The 21,581-nt window shown below is 39.5% G+C and overlaps 1 protein-coding gene and 1 long non-coding RNA gene across 2 annotated transcripts in view; both read left to right on the top strand.

Annotated features, from left to right (window-relative positions):
• The window catches only part of LOC119729324 (E3 ubiquitin-protein ligase SH3RF1-like), a 30,124-nt gene extending 22,107 nt beyond the window's left edge, over positions 1 to 8,017 (top strand). The window contains exons 8-12 of the mRNA XM_038201948.1: positions 571 to 701; positions 1,358 to 1,525; positions 2,035 to 3,469; positions 4,102 to 4,400; positions 4,782 to 8,017. Of these exons, the coding sequence (XP_038057876.1) occupies positions 571 to 701; positions 1,358 to 1,525; positions 2,035 to 3,469; positions 4,102 to 4,400; positions 4,782 to 4,950 (2,202 nt within the window). The 3' untranslated portion in view covers positions 4,951 to 8,017. The remainder of the gene's footprint in view (positions 1 to 570; positions 702 to 1,357; positions 1,526 to 2,034; positions 3,470 to 4,101; positions 4,401 to 4,781) is intronic.
• Positions 8,018 to 8,704: 687 nt separating this feature from the next.
• On the top strand, positions 8,705 to 20,983 carry LOC119729325. The gene is made up of 3 exons (XR_005271225.1): positions 8,705 to 9,007; positions 9,217 to 9,334; positions 18,013 to 20,983. It is a non-coding gene; the product is annotated as an uncharacterized LOC119729325 (long non-coding RNA).
• Positions 20,984 to 21,581: the final 598 nt, after the last annotated feature.

Below are 21,581 nucleotides of genomic sequence, written 5' to 3' on the forward strand. Positions count from 1 at the left end.
CACTGGAACAGCAATCCGGAGGTCGCAGGTTCAAACCCTGCTCCAGTCAGTTTCTTTGTTCAACTTTAAAACTTTATAATCTAGTGCAATTCAAGAGCATACTCGGGTTGGAAACGTATCAGGTGGGACTCAAACCCTCGAACCTTCTGCTTACTTGTTCCAGTATCTTGCAGCTCAATCACCAAGTTTGCTTGGATCTGCTGGTTAGTTCAAATCTGAAATTACATCTTCCCAGTATAAAATGTCATCCATAGTAATTGATATCTAAACATGGAGGTACAAAGCAAGCTCAGCGGTTGGATGGTTGAGATGTCTGCGCTCGTAAAATGGTGGTTGTGGGTTCAAGTCCTGTAATAGAAAGATTGTGTTTCTTGGACAGCAGTCCGTATACAGCACTTACAACAGTTACAATTTACATCTTTCAGAAACAAAAGATTCCATTAAAAGTCATTGTATGTTATACACAAAGTTAAGTGAGCAAATAATGTCAGGATTATATCTGTGTACAAATCACTGCAATCAAAAGTTTGTTCTGGAATAATACCTGAATGTTGATATATATTTCTCCAGATTCCCGCCAGCAGCACTCGAGGGCCCAACTCCCCCAGCGTGGCTGCTTCCCCGACTGTCACCCAGGCTGGCAATGCAGATTTCAGATTCGTGGCAGAGGCACCAGCCTCGCCCAAGCCAAAAGTAGAAGTGTAAGTGTGAAAAAGAAGCAACAAAGGTCAACTAAAAATCCTAGAGACCTTTCTTTTCTTTTTTGTCACAGTCATAGTTTTTGCCAGCTGGTGGTGAGCGAAGTGTGGGTAGCAAATCTTTGCAGAAAAGAAGAAAAGTACACTCAAGATAGCTATAAAAAAATACACCATTTAAAAACTGTAATTCAAGTGAATAAGTCTATAAGTTCTGTGAGTTCCATCCTTATGTTCATCCCAATCTTTGAAGGCACATAGGATCATCTGCTCTTCATGCATTTTGTTGTTCCGTAGTAACACCACTCAAAATCCAAAGAAGAATGTTCAAAACCTTTTTGGAGTTTCAGCTCAGTGGACATTACACTTACTGAGAAAACAGTAAAAACGCTGCAGACCATTTTGATCACAAAACACGATCTCGTCAATAGCACTCTTTATTCCAAAAATCAGTCAATTGACTGATCAATGGAAATCACCTACATTTCTTGATTTCTTCTAAGTGACAGCAAACCTGACAAAATAATTTCACGGGGTGTATAGCACCATTTCGATCTTTAATCCAAGTAAACATTTTGATAATAATTTGGTAGGTCACTTTTGGGATAAATGCAAATGACCCTACATGCAATTAAATCTAGACTTTCTCTTCCTGTCTTCAGTTACGTGGCCATGTATTCCTACAAGTCCACCAAGCCCGATGAGCTGGAGCTTAAGAAAGGCGATTTTTACACCGTGACGGAGAAATGTAAAGATGGCTGGTTCAAGGGCATGGCTGTCAAGACTGGTGACTTGGGCGTCTTTCCTGGAAACTACATGCAGGCTTACAGGTACGAGACTTCATGTCCAAAATGGCTTTTTTGTTAATGGCTGTGGCTGTTCACTGTAGCTTGACAATGTCAAAAATGTAAGCCGTATCCACAAAATACCCAAATTGAGGCAACCTGAACTAACCATGATGGCACACTAAATGAGTTCATTAGACTGAACTTATAAGTTTTTGAACCTTCAAAACACAATTGTGGTGCTCTGCCATCCTTCGTTTTTGGAATTTCAAGTAAAAGAAGACTGAATATTAGCAATTTATGAGTTTTGAACCCGAATTTCTGAGTATCTTCCCAGAGCCAATTTCAATACTAACGATGTAACTTTTGTTAGATACAAAAGTTTGAGTCACCTGCTACACATACCTTACAAATAATAGACACTATTCTTCATGATGTAGCATTGAGTATATAATTTTGGTATGAGATGTTATTGAGGGAATATTCGTAGCTTCCTATTAATTGTAGTCACAGAAAAATGGAGTTAATTAGTTATTGTGTTGTTTTATCATCAGGCATGATAGATCAACCAGGAAAGTCACCACCACTGCACCTGACACCAGGACCTCGCAATCCACGTCCACTGCTACCTCATCACCCAGCCAGGGCTTTAGACCACGCCTCCCTAGCGACGCAGCATCTCGGGCTGCCTCCACCAACCAGAGAGCAATGCCCACGGAGGCTCCCGGTAGCCCCTCCCCAATCCAGGGGATGAGACCAAGGGTCTTGAGCGACGCTGCCTCACGGATGTCAGCCCAACGTGCTTCCGCAGCTGCAGCAGCTGCAACAACTGATGCCTCGACGACATCACCACCTGTTGGCCTGAGCTCTGCCACAACTCAAACAACCGGCACCCGGCCCGCCGCCAATGCCTCTCGACCTGTGGGCCAGTCTTCTCAACCAACCTCCCCTGCTCCGATGCAGCAGGAGGGTAGGCCCATGGCACAAATTCCCGATGGACAGAAAACTGTCGCTCAGCTGCAGAGTGAGCGCGCTGCCCAGAAGCTGCAGTTCAGACCGCCCCCGCCAAACTACCCAGCGCGCTCAAGTCTTTCAACTGTGGCGCAGGGTAGGGCAACTGCTGCTCATTCTGAGAGGAACCTTAGAGGAAGTCCCCCTACTGTGGGGACGCAAACTGCTGCCATGTTGGCAAGAACTAGTGTCAGTCCTGCTGGGGTCCAACAACCCCAATCCCCAGGGGTGCAAACCAGACATGTAGGGGTGTCAAGCGCACCCATCAGTGTCAGACCTAGGGCATCCTCTGGACAAGCTGCGGTGGGATCTCCACCCACGCATAATGGAATACTCCAGCGAGTACGCAGTCCTAGCTCACCTCAGCCGGGGTTGCAGGATGGTACCACAACAAACGATATGGGGAATGCAGTCACAAAGCCCAGGGGATCCCCCATCCTGGGTCAGGGGTCACCTAAGGGAGCAAGTGTGAGCGGTTGTGCCAACCAGCCCCAGTCCACGCCTCCACAGGTAGAGGTCCATTTAAGCAGTTCAACAAGTGCCAAAGCTAAACGTCACTCCGCACAAATCCCGGCTGCAGCAGCTGAGGCCCAAGCCAGGCAGCAAGCACTGAAGCCACGCCGTCACAGCGAGAGCGACAACGATTCGGTGCGATCACGCAGGACAGTGCAAGCCAAAGCTACCACCACCCAGCAACACCCACCACAAAGCAATGCCCAAATGCACCCTGTTGCTTCATGCTCTGCTCAGACCAGCAAGAATAATCTTGCTGCTGCCACTACCGTATCAACCTCACAGCCCCATCCCAGCAAACAAACTGTTGTAGTGTCTTCCGCCTCTAGTCAGTCACATAGCAAGCCCAGTAGTCCTAGTCTGTACAGGGTATCCGATAATTTGCCATTCACGCCCCCACCAAATGTCACTGCACCTGATTGTGTTGTTGCGTCTTCCCTTGCCGGTCCTACTAAGATGGACAAGGTAAGGAGCTCTGTAGCTTGTGTTGTTGCTTCATTTTGCCTGAATTTGTTGATGTCTGTTTCTTTCTTGCAACCATAGTTTTAATCAAGTCCTTACAAGCGAATCCCAAGTCCGTCCATTCCAATTCAAGCGACAGCCTATTCAAGTGAACTGTGATAAATGCATTCCTTAGTCATAATTCATTCACAGTGACTTGTGACGTTACTTATGATTGTCTTGTGATTTGACTCGACTGAAACCCTGCTTGCTACATCTGTTTGTTTCTGTATCCATGCTTAAAGCTTCACCCTCAAAAGCTTTTAGTCAGACTTCTAGTTGTGCTGAATCAAAAAAGTAGACTACAACATTTCTTTCCCGGTCTGTATTAATTTTTTTACAATCTGATACATTTATGTGATTCTTCAATCAATGCTTGATTGTCACAAGACGTTGATGGGATTGTTTTTGGATCAAAAATTCCTCTATTAAATTGAGTATTGTGCCTTGAAATTTCACTTCATCTTGTTGACTAATTAACTCAGAATCTGTCTGGCAAGACTTGATTCTGCAAAATGAGATAGAATCACATAAACTTACTGACGGTAATTTCACCCTCTAGAACACTGAATTTTTGCTTCCCCTGTGTCTAACAGAAGGACAGGAAGGATCGCAAAGCCTCCAAGAAGCGATCCCAGGTGAGTCCGGACGAAGCAGCACCAGTACCCTTGGCTCGCCTCAGCTCCCTACCTGACGGGCAGGACCCCTTGTCCACTGACGCTTCTCCTCAGCCCCGCCCCAGCCCGAGTCTCCCTCTATCTGCCACTCCGTCTGCTGTACAGGGAGAAGGGAGTGGGGAGGAGACCTCACTAGGAGCAGAGGGGGTCAGCGATGGTGCTAGTGCCGTGGAGAGGAGGGACAAGCCACCCAAGACAACTCCACTTGTCCGAGAAAGGTAAACACAAAAACACAAATTGCCAGAAATGGAAAACTTATTCAATTTTAAAATCTCGGAAAGTAAAAGAGAATTGAGAATTGAACATTATGCAAGATTTCATTTCAAAATCTCGGAAAGTAAAATAGAACTGAGAGTTGAACATTATGCAAGATTGGAAAAATATTTTGGAAGAGGAGCCAAAACCACCTTGAGGAGCCGAAATCCATGATGAAAACTTTAAAATTGAAAAGAATGAACATTTATAATTCTGTATTTTTATCAAATTGAATTGCGCATAGAAGTTATCGAAATTGGAATTCAAGCCATGTAATCAACTTTTTGTCTTCAGTACTGAATTGAGAGCGCACTGAACGATCTTGTGGCATTTGATAATTTCAGGTACCGAGTGACGGTTCCCTACCCGCCACACAGCGATGCCGAGCTGGAGCTGAAAGTGGGCGAGACGGTCTTCGTACACAGCAAACGGGAGGATGGATGGTTCAAAGGCACCCAGCAGAGGACGGGGAAAACAGGTCTATTCCCTGGAAGCTTTGTGGAGAGCTACTAACTAAGGATGTGTCCAAGTTGGGTACTTTTGTGGATCTCAGCCTTATGTGTTGCCATAAGAGGAGAATGAAAAATTAAACAGGCAGTAACTTGAGCTTTAGCTCAAGGTTTTACGAGGTACTACGAGTTACCTTGGGGTGCCTCTGGGTTCAACCTCAATTTACCACTAGGTACCTTGAGGTACCTCTGGGTTCAACTTCAAGTTACAATTAAGAACCTCAAGGTGCCTCTGGGTTCAACCTCAAATTACCACAAGGTACCTCGAGGTACCTCAGGGTTCAACCTCAAGTTACCACTAGGTACCTTGAGGTACCTCTGGGTTCAGCCTCAAATTTACCATTCGTCCCTAACTCTGGTGGACAGTCACTCTGCAAAGCAAATTTTAACCAAATCCTGCAGTGTTTTCATGTGGTAGCTAAATACATTACTGAACATGTTTGGCTAAAATACACTCTGGAACATGTTTTAATAACAACATATCTATAGATTTCAATGTGATGTAATCATCAGTAAGCAGAACACATGTGTTTAAGTGATTGCAGTATCAATAATGATCTGGCAGCCATATTAGCAGCACTAGTAACACAAAAAGCCTGTGCCTTCACCCTCTTTTGTGAAATGTAGTCTAGTCGCTTAATATTCAATGGAAATGACATGGCCCATGTGCTTATTTCAGAAGAAAAAGTTAACGTACTTAGAGCATGTGAACAGTAAGTGGTTCAGCCTAAACCATTGAAGGTGGTTCTTGTTATTGAATTATCATCATTACAGATGCCTTCATCCAATAAGTGTTTGCCTTTTGCTACGTATTAAGTAAAATGTTGCCATGTGTTTACGGCTGTGTCTGAATCAGTTCTTGTTAGTAATGGCTTTCTTTCTTGCTACTTACACACTACTGACACTAGTCATAGCCATAGACAGAAGTAACGGATTCTGAATAGGTGGCAGATACTGCAAAATGTTCAAAAACAAAAACAAAACAGAATTTCAAGGTTAACATAACTTATAGGTTTTTTTTCCAGAGATACCTGCTATTATTCTCAGTTTTAAGCGTCAATATGTAACTTAGTGCTGCAGTTCAGTGCCTCAATATTTTCAGGATTACAAGTTTTTACGTTGAGAATTTTTGAGCAAATAAGCTGTTATCCTGTGTTTGAATCTATTCCTGATAAATGGATACTGTTCTAACTTATATGCTCTGCCCATTCATTGTTCACAAATAACGAATTTGAATTTTCTTGTGTACTATGGTGTTTCAACAAATGTGTGGTTGGAATTCCACACAAAGCCAAAATTTAGTTTTGTATGTATACCCTGTAAAAAATGAAATTGGTGGTGGGAAAAAAAAGGACCCAACGAGCATCCATTGAAAGGAAACGATGAATATCATGTAGTTGAAAAGCAAATCTTTAACATAGATATATTAGCAGAATTTTGTAACGCCAGCTATATATTTTTAACAGCTGGTTATTGTTAACAAATAACAGTATTATTGTTGTTAATAAAATATATCAATATTTGGTTGAAATTGCTGCATGCAGTATGTTCACCTATAGTTGTTTTTTTTGTAGTTCCTGATTGTAAAGAAAACTATTAATTGGCAAAGAAATTTCCGATATTTGAAAGTAGTATTTATCCAAATCAAATGAAATTTGACCTGATAATTAACAAGTTATAGTAGAAGTCTAATTCACACATTTTAACTGCCTGACAAACCAGAATAAAGCACAAAATAACTTTAAAACAAAATTACCTTTTGTTTTTTGGTATTTTCAATTAGTTTTTGAGGTCTAAAAGAAACTTGATTACTTTCTAATCGGCCTAATGTTGAAGTCGATTTTGCAACTGAACGTGAATTTACTTGACCAAACCTTTTGAAAAAAAATGTCTTTCAGTTAGGTCACATTTTCCTCAGGCATTTGGTGATATATGCACATGAAAAAAAAATGCATTACAAGTGTCAAACATATCCCCAACACATTATTCTTTTGTAAAGCGGTTTGGATAATACAGCCTAAATGTAAAAACAAAATGATTTGCTCGGCTATTTTTGTACCTGTACCTGCTTAAAAAAAAAAACAATATTAAAATGTACTCTGTTTACAGAGGCTGAGATATTTATAAAGTAACACTACTTTCAGCCAATTTTGCTCAACTGCTGTTAATCTAGTCGCTAAAGGAAATAGCTTCCTTACTGATTCTGTAGTAGATATTTTTCTTTGAATTCAAGATGTAGGTTTTCATAATGCTACATGGACACAGAAAGTTTGTTTATTTACACAAGTGCATTTGAGGTTCATTCTTAAAACATTGTGAATTGGCCTCACATCAGAAACTGTTTTGTTTGCTACAAAACAACAGTATGTGTCTTTGCCGCGAAAAAGTGTCGCTAACAATAAAGATATATGTAACACAGATGATTATTTTTTAAGTGATTAGAATGTACATGTACATAGTATAACAAATTGAAGTTAATAATGAATCCAGAATGCAGTAGAATGTGGAATAATCAGTACTTGTCTGTACCAATTTTGTTTTTCAATAAGTCTGGGAACCATTCCTGAAAAGCTGTGTCCCATAGTCTGTCACCCCATTGAACTCAATGACCTGCAATTTTCTTATTCCAAGCTAACAATATAGCTGACTGATTGTCCTACTTAAATTATTTTAATGTCTTGGATTAATTTGCATAATGCACACTTTTATGGAAAAAAAATTGCTGATTAATTCTAATACCCAAAATAAATTGTACTATTGTACCAATTGTGATAATGTTTGATAGTACTTCTGCTAAAGCCATGTCACCAAATGCTCATTGTGACTATTTTTTTTAAGCCAACTGCCACCAAAAAAAACAGGGTAGAGATTCAGAAAATTCAGGTTTGCTTGACCGGTTCGTTTTTAAGTACTGCATCTGTATTCGTGCAAGAATATATGTTCAGTAATTGCCACTTTTGTATTCAGTTCACTTTGTGTTAACTCTTTATTAATAAAAAAATGTACTTGCATTATGATCCGAAGTTAGGTACATAAATGTCAATAAATATTAACCCTGAAACTGAAAGATATTTTGTTTGCTTTTTGGTGCATCGTCTGTTTGTTTGTCGTTTGTCTGTTTGTCATGTGTTGACTGTAAAAGAATTGAGACCGCATAAATGAGGAACATACTCTACTCATATACAACTATTGATATTTAGTCAAGGATGATCAAGGGAAAGAATAAATGTCTGAACATTCTTCAAATAAGAAGGTACCGGTAGCTAATCTTAGTCAATCTCTCATTTTTTAATAGGTTACATATTATGGTGGGCGGGGCTACATCTTTAGAAATAAATAATAAATAGTTACAATCATTGTCACTATTGAAAGCATCATCATTTTTTTTCTAAATTATTATTTGGCTCTTATGTCAAATTCTTGTACCCAACGTCCCCCTTTTGCACCACCGATCTCGCATTTATATTTATTTGTTTATTTTTTTGGCGTGTTTTGCCTTTTTAATCAAAAATTACTGATTTGAATAACTTCTCGTGTAATCTAAATATTCAGATTTCACCTCAAAACAAAAACCTAGAACAGGTGGAGTCTGGAACAGCCATTGGACGAACGACAAACGATGGATTAATTTGCATATCATTATGCAAATATTTGGTCTGGTGTCCAGGTTCTGTGGGAGAAAGAGCCGTTTCTTTCTACGCTGACAAGCGCAGACGTTAATTTGGTTAATGGCACCACACTGGGTGTGGAAAATTGGCGCTCTTGTTGGAGTGCGTAGCCCGTCACGTGTGACTCGTGCACGCGTTGGCATTTTGCAGCACCGCTTTCGTTGGGTGCGGATGTGTTCTTCAATACGACAAAACGACAAAACGACAAAATTTCGTTTCAAAACAATGTTGCAAATTCTCAAGAAAACTCAAGAATACTGAGCTAACACCATTCCTCCTGGTTGTCAGAACCTTGGTGCGTACATGACAAGCCGTTTTTACCATTTTCTGAACTGCTTCGGCCAGCAAAATAAAGACTGAATTTGTGAATCTTTCTCCACAATGGTCATGAAGGTAGGTCTCGATGTTTGTCTCTCTATATATATTAATAATAATGAAATGACTGATTATTTTGTTATACTCCGGACCAGACATTAAAAGCGTACACAAGAAAACACTTAAATATGAATTGTCTTTGTTGGTTTTTTTTTTTAACTGTCAACATGGCCCTTGAATATATTTTCATTGTATTCATTTTTTCCTCTTTTTTTTCTTCTCCCCAGCATTGGAAGGTTTTGACAGTGGCATCTTCCCAAAAAAGGGCAACAGCAAGTACACAATCCCTGACCGAGTGACATGGGGCCTGAGACAATTCCTCCGACAACTTGACTTTATGTGAAGGTAGGCAAGTTATGTTTATGTCAATGTACATGTAATTTGGTCTGCTCCATCAAAACCAATCTCAATGTTGAATGAAAAAGAGCACCCTGACACCTCTTTACAAAGGATATTCTATAAAAGGTGTAGTTTAAAGAAAGCGTTTCTTACGGAGTAAGGAATGTCTCGACAATCTCTAAAGAGATTTTGGGAAAAATATTGCCACCTATTGCAGTTTCTTATGTGCACATACATTTCAAAAGAGGTCTTTTGTGAAACAATGAAGACTTCCAATGCATTAACCAGAAAGTAAGAGAATGAGAAAGAATTGCAGAAATTCACAAAAACTTTTGAGGAGTCATTGACTAAAATGTGAACAATTGTCATCAAAAAGTGTGAAAAGAACACTTGTTGACAAAAATTAATATTTCAATTGTCTTTATTGGAAAATGATAATTAGTCAACTCGGTCTAACTCAGAATTAACTAGTAAGAAAACGAGAATGCAGAAAATCAATGGAAAAAAGTTTTGAGGAGTATTTGAATGTGACCACTTTTTCATTACAAAAATGTGAAAAAGTAGACTTGCTAACTTTGTGACCCCAAAACCTTCCTTGGGAAAATACTATCAGCTCAGTCTAACTCCTCTAGAATTAACTTTAATATGACATGCATTCATTCGTTTCGGACATCTAGACCTAGTGTGAGTTTTGGTTTTGATGGTGTGAGACCTTAAACTTTCTTCAAACCTTACTGTGACTTAAGAATCAGTGAAGCCTGGATGCACTGGTTGAAATATCATCCTATTAAAGTTTTGAAAGAGGTTAAGCATTTCATCATGAGTCTTATGTTAAAGATCCAACTGAATGAATATTATAAATCTGTCTCATTTAAAATCCAATTGGGGCTACTACATGTAGTAGTTCTTTTTCTTAAAACTACTCATTATTTTTTTTCTGATTTGAGATCTGCTTTTGATATAGTCCAGATGATCACTTGTTTTGTAAAGTATCATGGGCAGTATTTGAAAGGGTTTATTGATAAACTACACCTGACTGTTATAGCAACCTAGACTCTCCTGAAGACGGTCAGAACATACTGACCAGAACGTTGAGTTTATACCTCTGACTCTTTTCAGAACCATTCTCTTAGTTGAGAAATTATTCGCACATGGTGTTTCCGCAAACGTCTCATTTGTTAGCAACCTATAAGTTGCATTATAATTAGGCCACTTGCAAATTGGAAAAAAAAATTTCCCCCACTGATTACATCAGATAGTTAACTTGCATTTGAACACTGTAAGAAAAGTCTGGACCAAGTATTTATGGGAGATTTTTAGGCAAAAATGTTGAGGCGATATTAAACCCCTTGTTTTTAATCAGTTGTGTTAACTGTGAATCAAAACTTGTCTGCATAATTAGCAATTTGGATAGGTTTTTCCAGACTTTGACCAAGTCAGTCTTGCTTGAACCTAGAGCATTCATTTGTTAGGAGTAGAAAGGATGTTTAAAATGGGCACAAAAAATTCAACAAATTCAAAGATGGAATTTGAATTTCTTAACTGGTTTGATTCTGGTTTCAATTTTATTTCCATATCAGTTTTCCCCTTCAGACTTTAACTGAATGCTAAAACGTCTGTTTCCTTAAAAAAAAAAAGTGTTGCATGTAAATTTTATTAAACCTAGGTTTTATTAAAATATGATTTTTAGAAATCTAGAGTGAAAAGGTAGAAATAGGCAATTGAGAAAAGCCTGTGCATCCTGACAAATATCTTGTCAATATACTTAGAAAGCTTCTGAATCAACTTTTGTGTCTATCAGTTCAAATCTTGCCTTCAAATTTAGAGGAGTGTAATAAGCAGGTTTCCTTATACTTCCAATGGCATCAACCATTGACCAAAGGTGTAACAATTCCAGTTGTGGATGAAGTATGTGCCTCAGTTCAGAGGATTATGTGCAGAATTGAGCACATTCATTAATCTGAGCAGTATTTTTTTAACCAGACTAGGAAGTGCGGACTAGCCCCACCTAGTGGTAAGTTGGCCTTAATGCGCCTGTCTGGATGAGAGTACTGTGCAGCAATAAAAAAATAAAACAAACTGTTACAGTGTTTTGAAAATTCAAGGGTTTGTTCATTGGTTGATGCTGTATTAGAAGTCTTGAAAGAAATAATTTGTTTACACTGGTATAACGCATATATTTGCTGCCATGAGGCTTCTTTTTTTTGTAAACTTTTGGAAAAAATGTTGCAACCTGACGCCACTTCTGCGATTGTGTACAAAGTCTATGGAGAGTCAAGAAAAGTTTATAAGTATTTCCTAACAAAATTGAATTTGGAAATGTTTCTCAGTCCCAGATTCATGTCTTTTCATTTATTGGGGTGATATCTGAAGAAAAAGTGGCATCAGGTTGCAACATTTTTCCACACTTAGTGTAATGTTCAATTTGTGAATGTTCTTGTAAAATCAGTTAAACTCTGTGGTTGGTGGAAGGAGGTGAACTTTGAATAAAATGTCAAGAAACTACATTCCATCTGATTTTACAAAAACATGTCACAATTGTATTTTTTTTTCTAGTGAGAGCATTTGTTTTGATCATCAGAGAAAGGGTACAAATAAATGTAGTTCGTGAGAAACTGATAGCATTGTTTTAAGTGGCAGTATTGTCTGAGTTACATTGGGTGGAAGTGGGAATGGTTTTAGATGTGGGTTGGGACAAAATAGACAAAATAATTCTTTACAAATCACTGATGATTAAAACAAATGTTCTCACTGCTTAAATAGACTAGAATTAGAATTTGCTCTCTTTTTTTTTTGGATTAAAAAAAATGTGTTTAGGCCAACAAAACAAGTTGTGTTTCCGAAAAGATTCCCATATCTGGCCATCACTCATTTTTCCCTTCAGTGACCTATCAGTCAGCAGAAAGTGATATTTCCTAAAAAGTCAAATTTAGCAGGGTAAATATTGAAGTATTTACTAGAAAAACACTTTTTTTTCAGACAGTCTCATACGGTTTGTGCACAGGGTGTCGAGTGATGGCCAGATATGGGAATCTTTCCGTGTTTCGTATTACATAAAAATGGGTGGTTGGGTGGGTAAAAAGGAGAATCAACTGTTCATTCTGTATGCTGTGCTGTTTGTAGGCTACACTGTCTAGCATCTTGCAAAAAAAGAAAGAAGTAAAGTATTTTTTAAAAGCAGGACAATGTCATCAAAACAAGGTTTGGGGCAGCACCTAATTGTTTTGGGGGGGTTCAGTTTACATTTTTTCAAAAAAAAAGGATTTTGGTTCTTGATGATTGTTCTGTTGGGTTGGGTAATAGGAAACATTTTTTGTTGGCCTAAGTCTCATTAATTTGATATGGTAGGGAATTAATGTATCTGTTAGCCATAGAGCTATATTAAATTACTAGAGCGCTGACTCATATACAAAGTGCTGCCTGCTGGGCGCATCCATGTTTGTGCACATACCTATGGAAAACTCAAAAGTTTGTACGGCTTTTGTGAGGCTATTTGCATATTTGCATTTGTATTCTATACAGGTGTGTTACCGAAGCCGATATGCCCAAAACCGAAATGCACGATCTGCAAATGAGCGTTTCAATTTGCTCTACGCAAACAGCGCAACGCGTGCGCGCGCGTATCCACTGCAGATGATTAACTGTGAATTTTTTTGTAACCGTAATGACGCGCTTAAGTTGTTTGTGTACGTTCTACTTGCGCATTGCATTTAGAGTACACTTTCAAAATTCAATCCATTATGTTCAACAAACATGCACATGAATTCAAAATGTTTGCGTCCAGGACGGCTTCAAGCGTCTCCGCGCGCAAGAATGAGGAGTTAGCGCTCTAGTAATTTAATATAGCTCTTTGCTGTTAGTGCAGAACGCTGCAGATTTGTTATGGAGGGTACCATTTCAAATGAATACTTAGTCAGATCATGGGTCTCGTAACTAACAGAATGCCATCAACTTAACTGAGTCAAATTAGAACAATACTAAAGTAGTGGATATTGAACTCCATAATCAAGCAATAATTCTGGTATGGAGTCACTTAACTTTACCCAGCCATTTTCAAATTTGATCAACATTTTTTGTTGAAATATTACTCAGTGACAACTTATGCTGTTTTTTGAGATGGCATTCTGTTTCTTGTTCCTATGAGCTGTTGTATTTTTCACACTTGTTTTCTTTCACAATGACGGTGGTTCGTATTTGACAAAAATATTACCATTCCAAATATGAAGGGAAAAAAAACAGTAATTCTGAAAGTTGTCAATAACACGTGACTTTTTAGATGCAGATTTAAGATTCTTGTGTTTCATGTCAACAATTCACAGACGTTAAAGTTGCTCTCTGCTCATGCTATTTTTCGAGTTTCACCCCAAAAATATATTTCTGGTTTTATTTTAGTATTGCAAAAGTTATTCACTTCTGAATGATGTGATATAGAATAAAACAAAATCCACCTACATTAATTTATGGAATAAAATACCTCAAATCTTTTGAATAATTGGCAGCCTGACACTTATTCTGGCAAATCTTGTGCATTGAAGGTGCAAAAGCAACCAGAAATATGTGGGGGGTTTTTCAGAGGGCTTTAGAGGGATGTATCTTTTTTAATTATTTGTTTTTGGTATTAATTAAATAACCAATAACGATTGGAAATTATTTAGTGAAAGCACAGAGAGAGCAACTTTATGGTAGAAGATTGTGTAGACCTTTTAATATGTGACTAGTAATAAAAACTTGTGCACAAGGCCCTCGTTGAAAGGATTGCAGGACTTACATCAGTCTGGGAATGTGAAGTAAAGCGTCTCCGTCTTTCTTCTGGATCCGTAATTCTCCATGGCTATAAAATGAATGTCAGCCTAAACTACTATGAGTATAAGCTGCGCAAAAGTGTCTACAAAGCAATCAAGAAGAGTATAACTTGCTGCTGTGATCCTTTTCCTCTGCCGTCATTACACAAAAGGTGTCCATGTCTGCAGAGCTGAGCAAGACACTGCAGCCAGACGTTACTACGACAAAGAAAAGCAATGCCAGTACAATATGACGTGGTTTCTGATGTGGTGAACCTGAGGTCTCGTGGCGATGGCCGGAGGATGTTAAAGGTCTCCCTATTGCAGACTTATTGTTTTGTGGCGATGGCTATGAAATGTAGGTCCGCATAACCGCCATAATCTACCCGAAAGTGCATGTGTCCACAGCAACACACGTTCCCAATTCCCGGGCATTACTGTAATGACGTCGTAATTGAAGGCACGTGGTTCATAACGTGGTGGACCTAAGGTCTTGTGGGAATGGCCATAGGATGTAGGCCTCCCCATATAGCCGACTTATTGTTTTGTGGGGATGGCCATGAAATGCAGCAAACCACCATTAGGTCCTACTATCCAGAAGTGCCTGTGTCCGAGATGCGAGACACTACCATCATCATGACTAATGTGGAATAGATATGTAATTAGTGCGTGGCTTATGATATGGTTGACCAAACTTCTCGTGGCGATTGCCATGGAACACTATAAAACATGTCACCATATGACAACCGTAACTGCACAAAGATGCCTGTACATGTACATGTCTGACAAAGTGAGACAATATCATGCTAGTTGATTTGCTGAGCTGGCCAGCTTAATAGTGGAGACCTGACTAAACTGGAGATGGAGGACACACAGCAAGTAATAAATGACCATCTAGTGAGTGGATGCCTGTATGATAAGTCCTCACACAGTTCTCTGTCAAGCAACAGACACCTGAGACACTTCCAGAGTTCCATCACAATGGACGTCTTCATCACCCAGGCAGATGGAGTCCTGTGCCATCAGAGCATCAGCTAGGGCCTTGTGCACTATTTGTTGACTGGTTTGATGTGGGACATTTTTTTATCACCTGAAGGGTGCCATGCAACCCGAGGGGTCCCACGCAACCTGAGGGGTGCCACGCATCCTGAGGGGTGCCACGCAGCCTGAGGGGTGCCACGCAACCAGAGGGGTGCCACGCAACCAGAGGGGTGCCACGCAACCCGAGGGGTGCCACGCAACCCGAGGGGTGCCACGCAACCCGAGGGGTGCCACGCAACCCGAGGGGTGCCACGCAACCCGAGGGGTGCCACGCAGCCTGAGGGGTGCCACGCAACCAGAGGGGTGCCACGCAACCAGAGGGGTGCCACGCAACCTGAGGGGTGCCACGCATCCTGAGGGGTGCCACGCAACCAGAGGGGTGCCACGCAACCCGAGGGGTGCCACGCAACCCGAGGGGTGCCACGCAACCAGAGGGGTGCCACGCAACCCGAGGGGTGCCACGCAACCTGCCTGAGGGGTGCCACGCAGCCTGAGGGGTGCCACGCAGCCCGAGGGGTGCCACGCAACCCGAGGGGTGCCACGCAACCCGAGGGGTGCCACGCAACCCGAGGGGTGCCACGCAACCCGAGGGGTGCCACGCAACCCGAGGGGTGCCACGCAACCCGAGGGGTGCCATGCAGCCTGAGGGGTGTCAAAAATGCAATATGTCCCACAACAAATTAGTAACTAGTATGAACAATTCACAATGCAGTGTGCCACCAAGAATTTCTTGAATGTGTCACTTTTCAACTTCACGGTCAATATCCTGCATAATCCTGTAGTTATGCATGTGCCTGTTCATTTTTTACAAAAAAAACTCTTTAGTAGTTTTCACACACAAGTTCTTAAAAGTTAAAATTCAAAAAACCCGAAACTGTTTTTATTTCATAGGGCTATATTCAAAAGAAATACAGGTTTTGTAATTTTTGTGTGAAAAGAACTTCTTTCTGCAATGACCTCTTGTCAGCACACTGCATTGTGAATAGCTTTGATTTTATTTTATTGTATTTTTTTAAATATTGTATCTTTAAGTTGGTTCTACTGGCTTGGTAGCAGTGTCATTTATAAGCAACAGAATATAGGTGACAGACTTTCTGAAGTATGTAATATTAGGTTGTTGGTTTCAGCTGTATGGTTTACCAAGTCGAGTCACGAAACTTTTTTTTGGAAAGAATGTTGCAACCTGATACTGCTTTTTTCTTCATACACATATATCATCTCAATGAAGCTCAGTCATTGCAAAAATGATAAGACATGAATCTGGGACTGAGAAACATTTCCAATTTTGTTAGGAAATAACATAATAACAATTTTTAGACTCCATAAACTGAAGCAGTGTCATGTTGCAACATTCTTTCCCTTTTTTTTTAAACGAAAATAGTTGATACATTTTCATAACGGGTGGCCCCATATCATGCTATCAGTTTAGCTGCAGAAGTCTGGAGTCACTCCCACTTTTTAATTTTGCAAAAGTTGATATATTGCGTGATTTTGCCCCGCTGTAAGTCAAACAATAAGTTACACCTTTTGGCCTGTTGAAATCTAGAAATAGTAAAATTTAAGATGTGTTAGTCTGTATGAAGCACACATCTGCACTTTTGCTATTCTAGTCTTAAGTTTACCTATGACAACTTGTGATTGCCTAGCTAAGATTTCTTTTTGTAGTTTTAAAATGTTGACTGTGCCTCAAACTTTTTGGCTCTGACAAAAAGTTTGAGAAGTATAACTAGATCACTCGAAGATTTGAATTACAGTTTCTTTCAATTCAAAATAATACAAAATGAATGATGGGCCAAAATGCCAAGATCTGCTGATTTATGGGATGGGGATTTTCTTGGAAACCTGTATGACATTTGACTTGGTTTTATTGGAACTAGGGTCTGGGGTTGTTTTTTTTTTGGGGGGGGGAGTTTACATGCCAAATTTTTAACCACTTGTTTTTAGTGTTTGGCATTATTTCTCAATGTATGTAAACATTTCTCAGAATTTCAGAAGCAGTTATGGTTTTTCCTATAAAAATTGTTGATAATTTTTAAACGTTTTGTTCGGCTGTATTCTGCCACATTTGTACCATAAATTCCTTTTTAGCCAAACCTTTCTCGTTCTTGCATATGTTTTACATCCTTTCAGCAAGACTGACTTAAGATGTGGTCTGTAAATTCACCAACAGAAATTATTCCACAGTACTCCATTTAAAAAGAAAACCTATCGTATCATGCATTAAGAATATTACAAATACATGTACATCTCTCTTTTTTTGCCTCAAAATCTCCCCGAATATGATCATGAACAATCAAACCTGATCCATTGCTTCTTTAAAAAATTAAGATGATTCTTTTCTTGAAATGAAAAACTGCCATGGTTCTAGTATAGTCCCAACTACATTGTAATCGAATAAAAGTTTTAAATGAGACAGATTTATAAGTTATTAAATGGTTAAACTTTTAGACTTTTTTGGCTGACCAACGTTGAACGTGATCGGGCAGGGTACAAGATGTGCTCACTTATAGTAGATGCAAAAAGACTATTAGCAATGCAGGGTGGCCACCTTTTTTGATTGAAATATATTTCAAGAAACAAATTGATAAAACATTTTGAAGCCGTGCTTTTGCAGCTGAAGGTTCATCGTCTCAATCACTTGAAAGAAGCTCTTGTGTAACTGCAAGTTATCTTTTTTTAAAGGATCTTAAAAAGTTAAATATACATGCGTCTGATTTAATAGTGTTGTATTTTTGGCCACCCTGATTTTGTTGTAAATTAAACATCCTGTACCCTGCTTAGAAAATAGGTAACCTACCGACACTAACCTTTGCAATTATTTGGTTTCTTTTTTACATGCACAAACTGGCAAATGTTGAGAAGAACGGGAGACATGTGCCAACCCCAACTCCATGACAGCTGAGTAGATGTACACCATTACACCTGCAGCTAATGGCAACAACGTCACTGAAGTGACTCACTCTGCTGCTAGCTTGAACCTGTTGGGTTTCTCGTTATCCAGACTCGATGAGGCTCGTCTTAATGGGGCAAATCCATGGCAATGGGAGGAAGGAAAGCCTGTCAGCAAACAGTGTGAATTGTGCATGATCTTCAAGTGCAAACTCCATCGCTGATGTTGCTCACTTCAACTGCTGCGTCCAACTTCAACCTGTGTGGTTCTCATCAAGACTGGATGGGCATGTCTTTGGGCATCCAAAGAAGGGATGCTAAGACGGCACACAGTGTGAACTGTGCATCATCTACAAGTGCAAACTCTATCGCTGATGTTGCTCACTTCAACTGCTGCATCCAACTTTAACCTGTGTGGTTCTCATCAAGACTGGATGGGCATGTCTTTGGGCATCCAAAGAAGGGATGCTAAGACAGCACACAGTGTGAACTGTGCATGATCTACATGTGCAAACTCTATCGCTGATGTTGCTCACTTCAACTGCTGCGTCCAACTTCAACCTGTGTGGTTCTCATCAAGACTGGATGGGCATGTCTTTGGGCATCCAAAGAAGGGATGCTAAGACAGCACACAGTGTGAACTGTGCATGATCTACATGTGCAAACTCCATCGCTGATGTTGCTCACTTCAATTGCTGCATCCAACTTCAACCTGTGTGGTTCTCATCAAGACTGGATGGGCGTGTCTTTGGGCATCCAAAGAAGGGATGCTAAGACGGCACACAGTGTGAACTGTGCATCATCTACAAGTGCAAACTCTATCGCTGATGTTGCTCACTTCAACTGCTGCGTCCAGCTTCAACCTGTGTGGTTCTCATCAAGACTGGATGGGCATGTCTTTGGGCATCCAAAGAAGGGATGCTAAGACGGCACACAGTGTGAACTGTGCATGATCTACAAGTGCAAACTCCATCGCTGATGTTGCTCACTTCAATTGCTGCATCCAACTTCAACCTGTGTGGTTCTCATCAAGACTGGATGGGCGTGTCTTTGGGCATCCATAGAAGGGATGCTAAGACGGCACACAGCGTGAACTGTACATGATCTACAAGTGCAAGCTCCAAGGCTGATGTTGCTCACTTCAACTGCTGCGTCCAGCTTCAACCTGTGTGGTTCTCATCAAGACTGGATGGGCGTCTCTTTGGGCATCCAAAGAAGGGATGCTAAGACGGCACACAGCATGAATTGTGCACGATCTACAAGTGCGTACTCTATCATTGATGTCGACTTGATCCAGTTGAACTCTCATAATCAAAGATAAATGGACTCATCTTATGAAAAAATCGCAAATCCATGGCAATAGCACACTGTTAATTACATTAGTGTTGCCGCTAAGGCTGTATAAAATTGAAACTTTGAGCTGTGGAAACGACCCAGAAAGGTTGTGAAACTGTTCTCTTTCTATTAATTTTGAGTTCAAATTAATTTTGAATTGGAATATTCAAATTTTTTCCATCTTGGCAGATAATGCTTTTCTGACTTAATGTTGGAGATCGTTATTCTGACTTAATGTTGGAGATCGCTATTCTGCGTCTCCTTGGTCAATAGTTGAATTGTTGGGATGATGAGCTAGGAGTCCACAATCTAAATTATCATTCAATTATTTTGCCATGGATTTGCCAAGATATTTCAATGGAAAATACTTAAGAGAGAACCAGGTACATGTCACTGATAACGAAAGTCAAATTTAAACTTTTGGAGAGTTTCTTAAAACTCAAATAAAATCCCAAATTTCTTATTAACTGAAGATTTTTAACAGTACATAGCTCTGTACTTCCTTTCCATAATCTGGAGGTCATTGTTGATCAGACATGGCAGTACTTTGCGCAGATGCAAATTAAACATTTTATTTGATTTCATCTATAACAAAACTGTTGTCCTGTTGCCGTTTGCGAGTTAGCCAACCCTATGGAGTTTTTGTACACAATGCTTTATTTGTTTCAGATTTTGCGCATTCCGAGTCCATTCGAATATCACGTAATGGGACAATATTACACAAGCTGCGTTGACGCGATTCTAACGTGACTCTTCCGCGATAGGTCAATTCCTTTAAAAAAAGAGCTAACTTTACGCAGGATACTAAAAAGAAAAGGTTTAAATACTGACATGTGCCTGGTTTGTTATTTTTTGTTGCAATAAATTTATCGCTTATCATATTTGCAATATTTCAAACATTGCATTTTCTTGATGTAAAATACTTATGTTATAACAACATTTAAATATATCAATATTTTATTTAGTATTTTATAAATGTTTGTGTTTACACTAGCACATCACATGAATATTTCTGCAATGCAGGCTCGAAATTGTACATGTACATATTTTTTTGACACTTGAAAAACAAGTTGTCTTTCCTATATATTTGGTAATTGGCTGTAACGCTTCAACTTTTTTGAAAACGAGAGGCAAACTTACCCTCTGAAATTTTTGTATGACGGTTCTGTATGAAAACAGACGCCATGAAGATTAAGACTCCTTTTCCATTTATAGGTTAAACACTCGTGCGACTGGTCACATAATTATCTTCACTTAGGCATGCGCAATACTACCAATGAGTCTGTATTTGATAGACATCTAAATTCACGCTACGACGGCATATTGCATTCAATACTTCTTCGTATATTTTGAAAGAAAAAAAGATCTTGTGGTTTATGGAGCATTAATGTTTCATGTGATGTGCTAGTGTTAGCCGTTTTGTGCCCATTTCTTCAAATAAAACGAGTGTTTGGTTTCTTTAGTGGTGTGATTATTTTAATTGTATCTGCTGTCTACTCTATATTTCAAGAGAAAAAAAATGGAAAAAAAAGATGGAAATTTATTATGCGCCTAATTTAAGCCCAAATTTGAATGGCCGTTTTAGTTGTGAAATAACATGCATCTTAACTCTAAACGCTGCAATAGTTGGAATTTTTTAAAGTAGACAGCAGATACAAGGTGTTAACTTGGGGTTTTCGGGGGGGGGGGGGTGGTTAACGAATACTAAACTAATGAAAACTAATGAGGGCGCTGTCACACTTGTCATTTTAGGGGTACTAGCACGAATTGAAGTTATTTGAAAAAAACTTGTTTTGAGAAAATGGCATTATAGCGCCCTCGGGGTTGGGGGTTATAAAAGAGACTAGCGCCCTCTATTTGTCTGGGTATTTTTAAATAAAGTATAAAGCATATAAAAGTGCAAAGTAGATAATGAAATAGACCAAGTTTTTCATTAAAAAAAAAGAATCTAAAGAGATATATGTGTCTGAATGTTTTTATTTTTTTTTAGTTGTATTTTTTTTAAATAAAATTTGCACTGTGACCTTTGACATGACCTTTCAACTTTGACCCGACCTTTGACCTAACCCTTCAACTTTGACATAACCCTTGACCTGACCTTTGAACTTTGACCTGACCTTTGAACTTTGACCTTTCGCCCGGCCAAAAAAAAAGCCCAGCCACACACAGGCCCCCCCGGTGCGCACACGCATGTCCCCGCCCACAGA

The sequence above is a fragment of the Patiria miniata genome, unplaced genomic scaffold (genome assembly GCF_015706575.1).
Source record: "Patiria miniata isolate m_02_andy unplaced genomic scaffold, ASM1570657v1 HiC_scaffold_20, whole genome shotgun sequence".
Lineage (NCBI taxonomy): Eukaryota > Metazoa > Echinodermata > Asteroidea > Valvatida > Asterinidae > Patiria > Patiria miniata.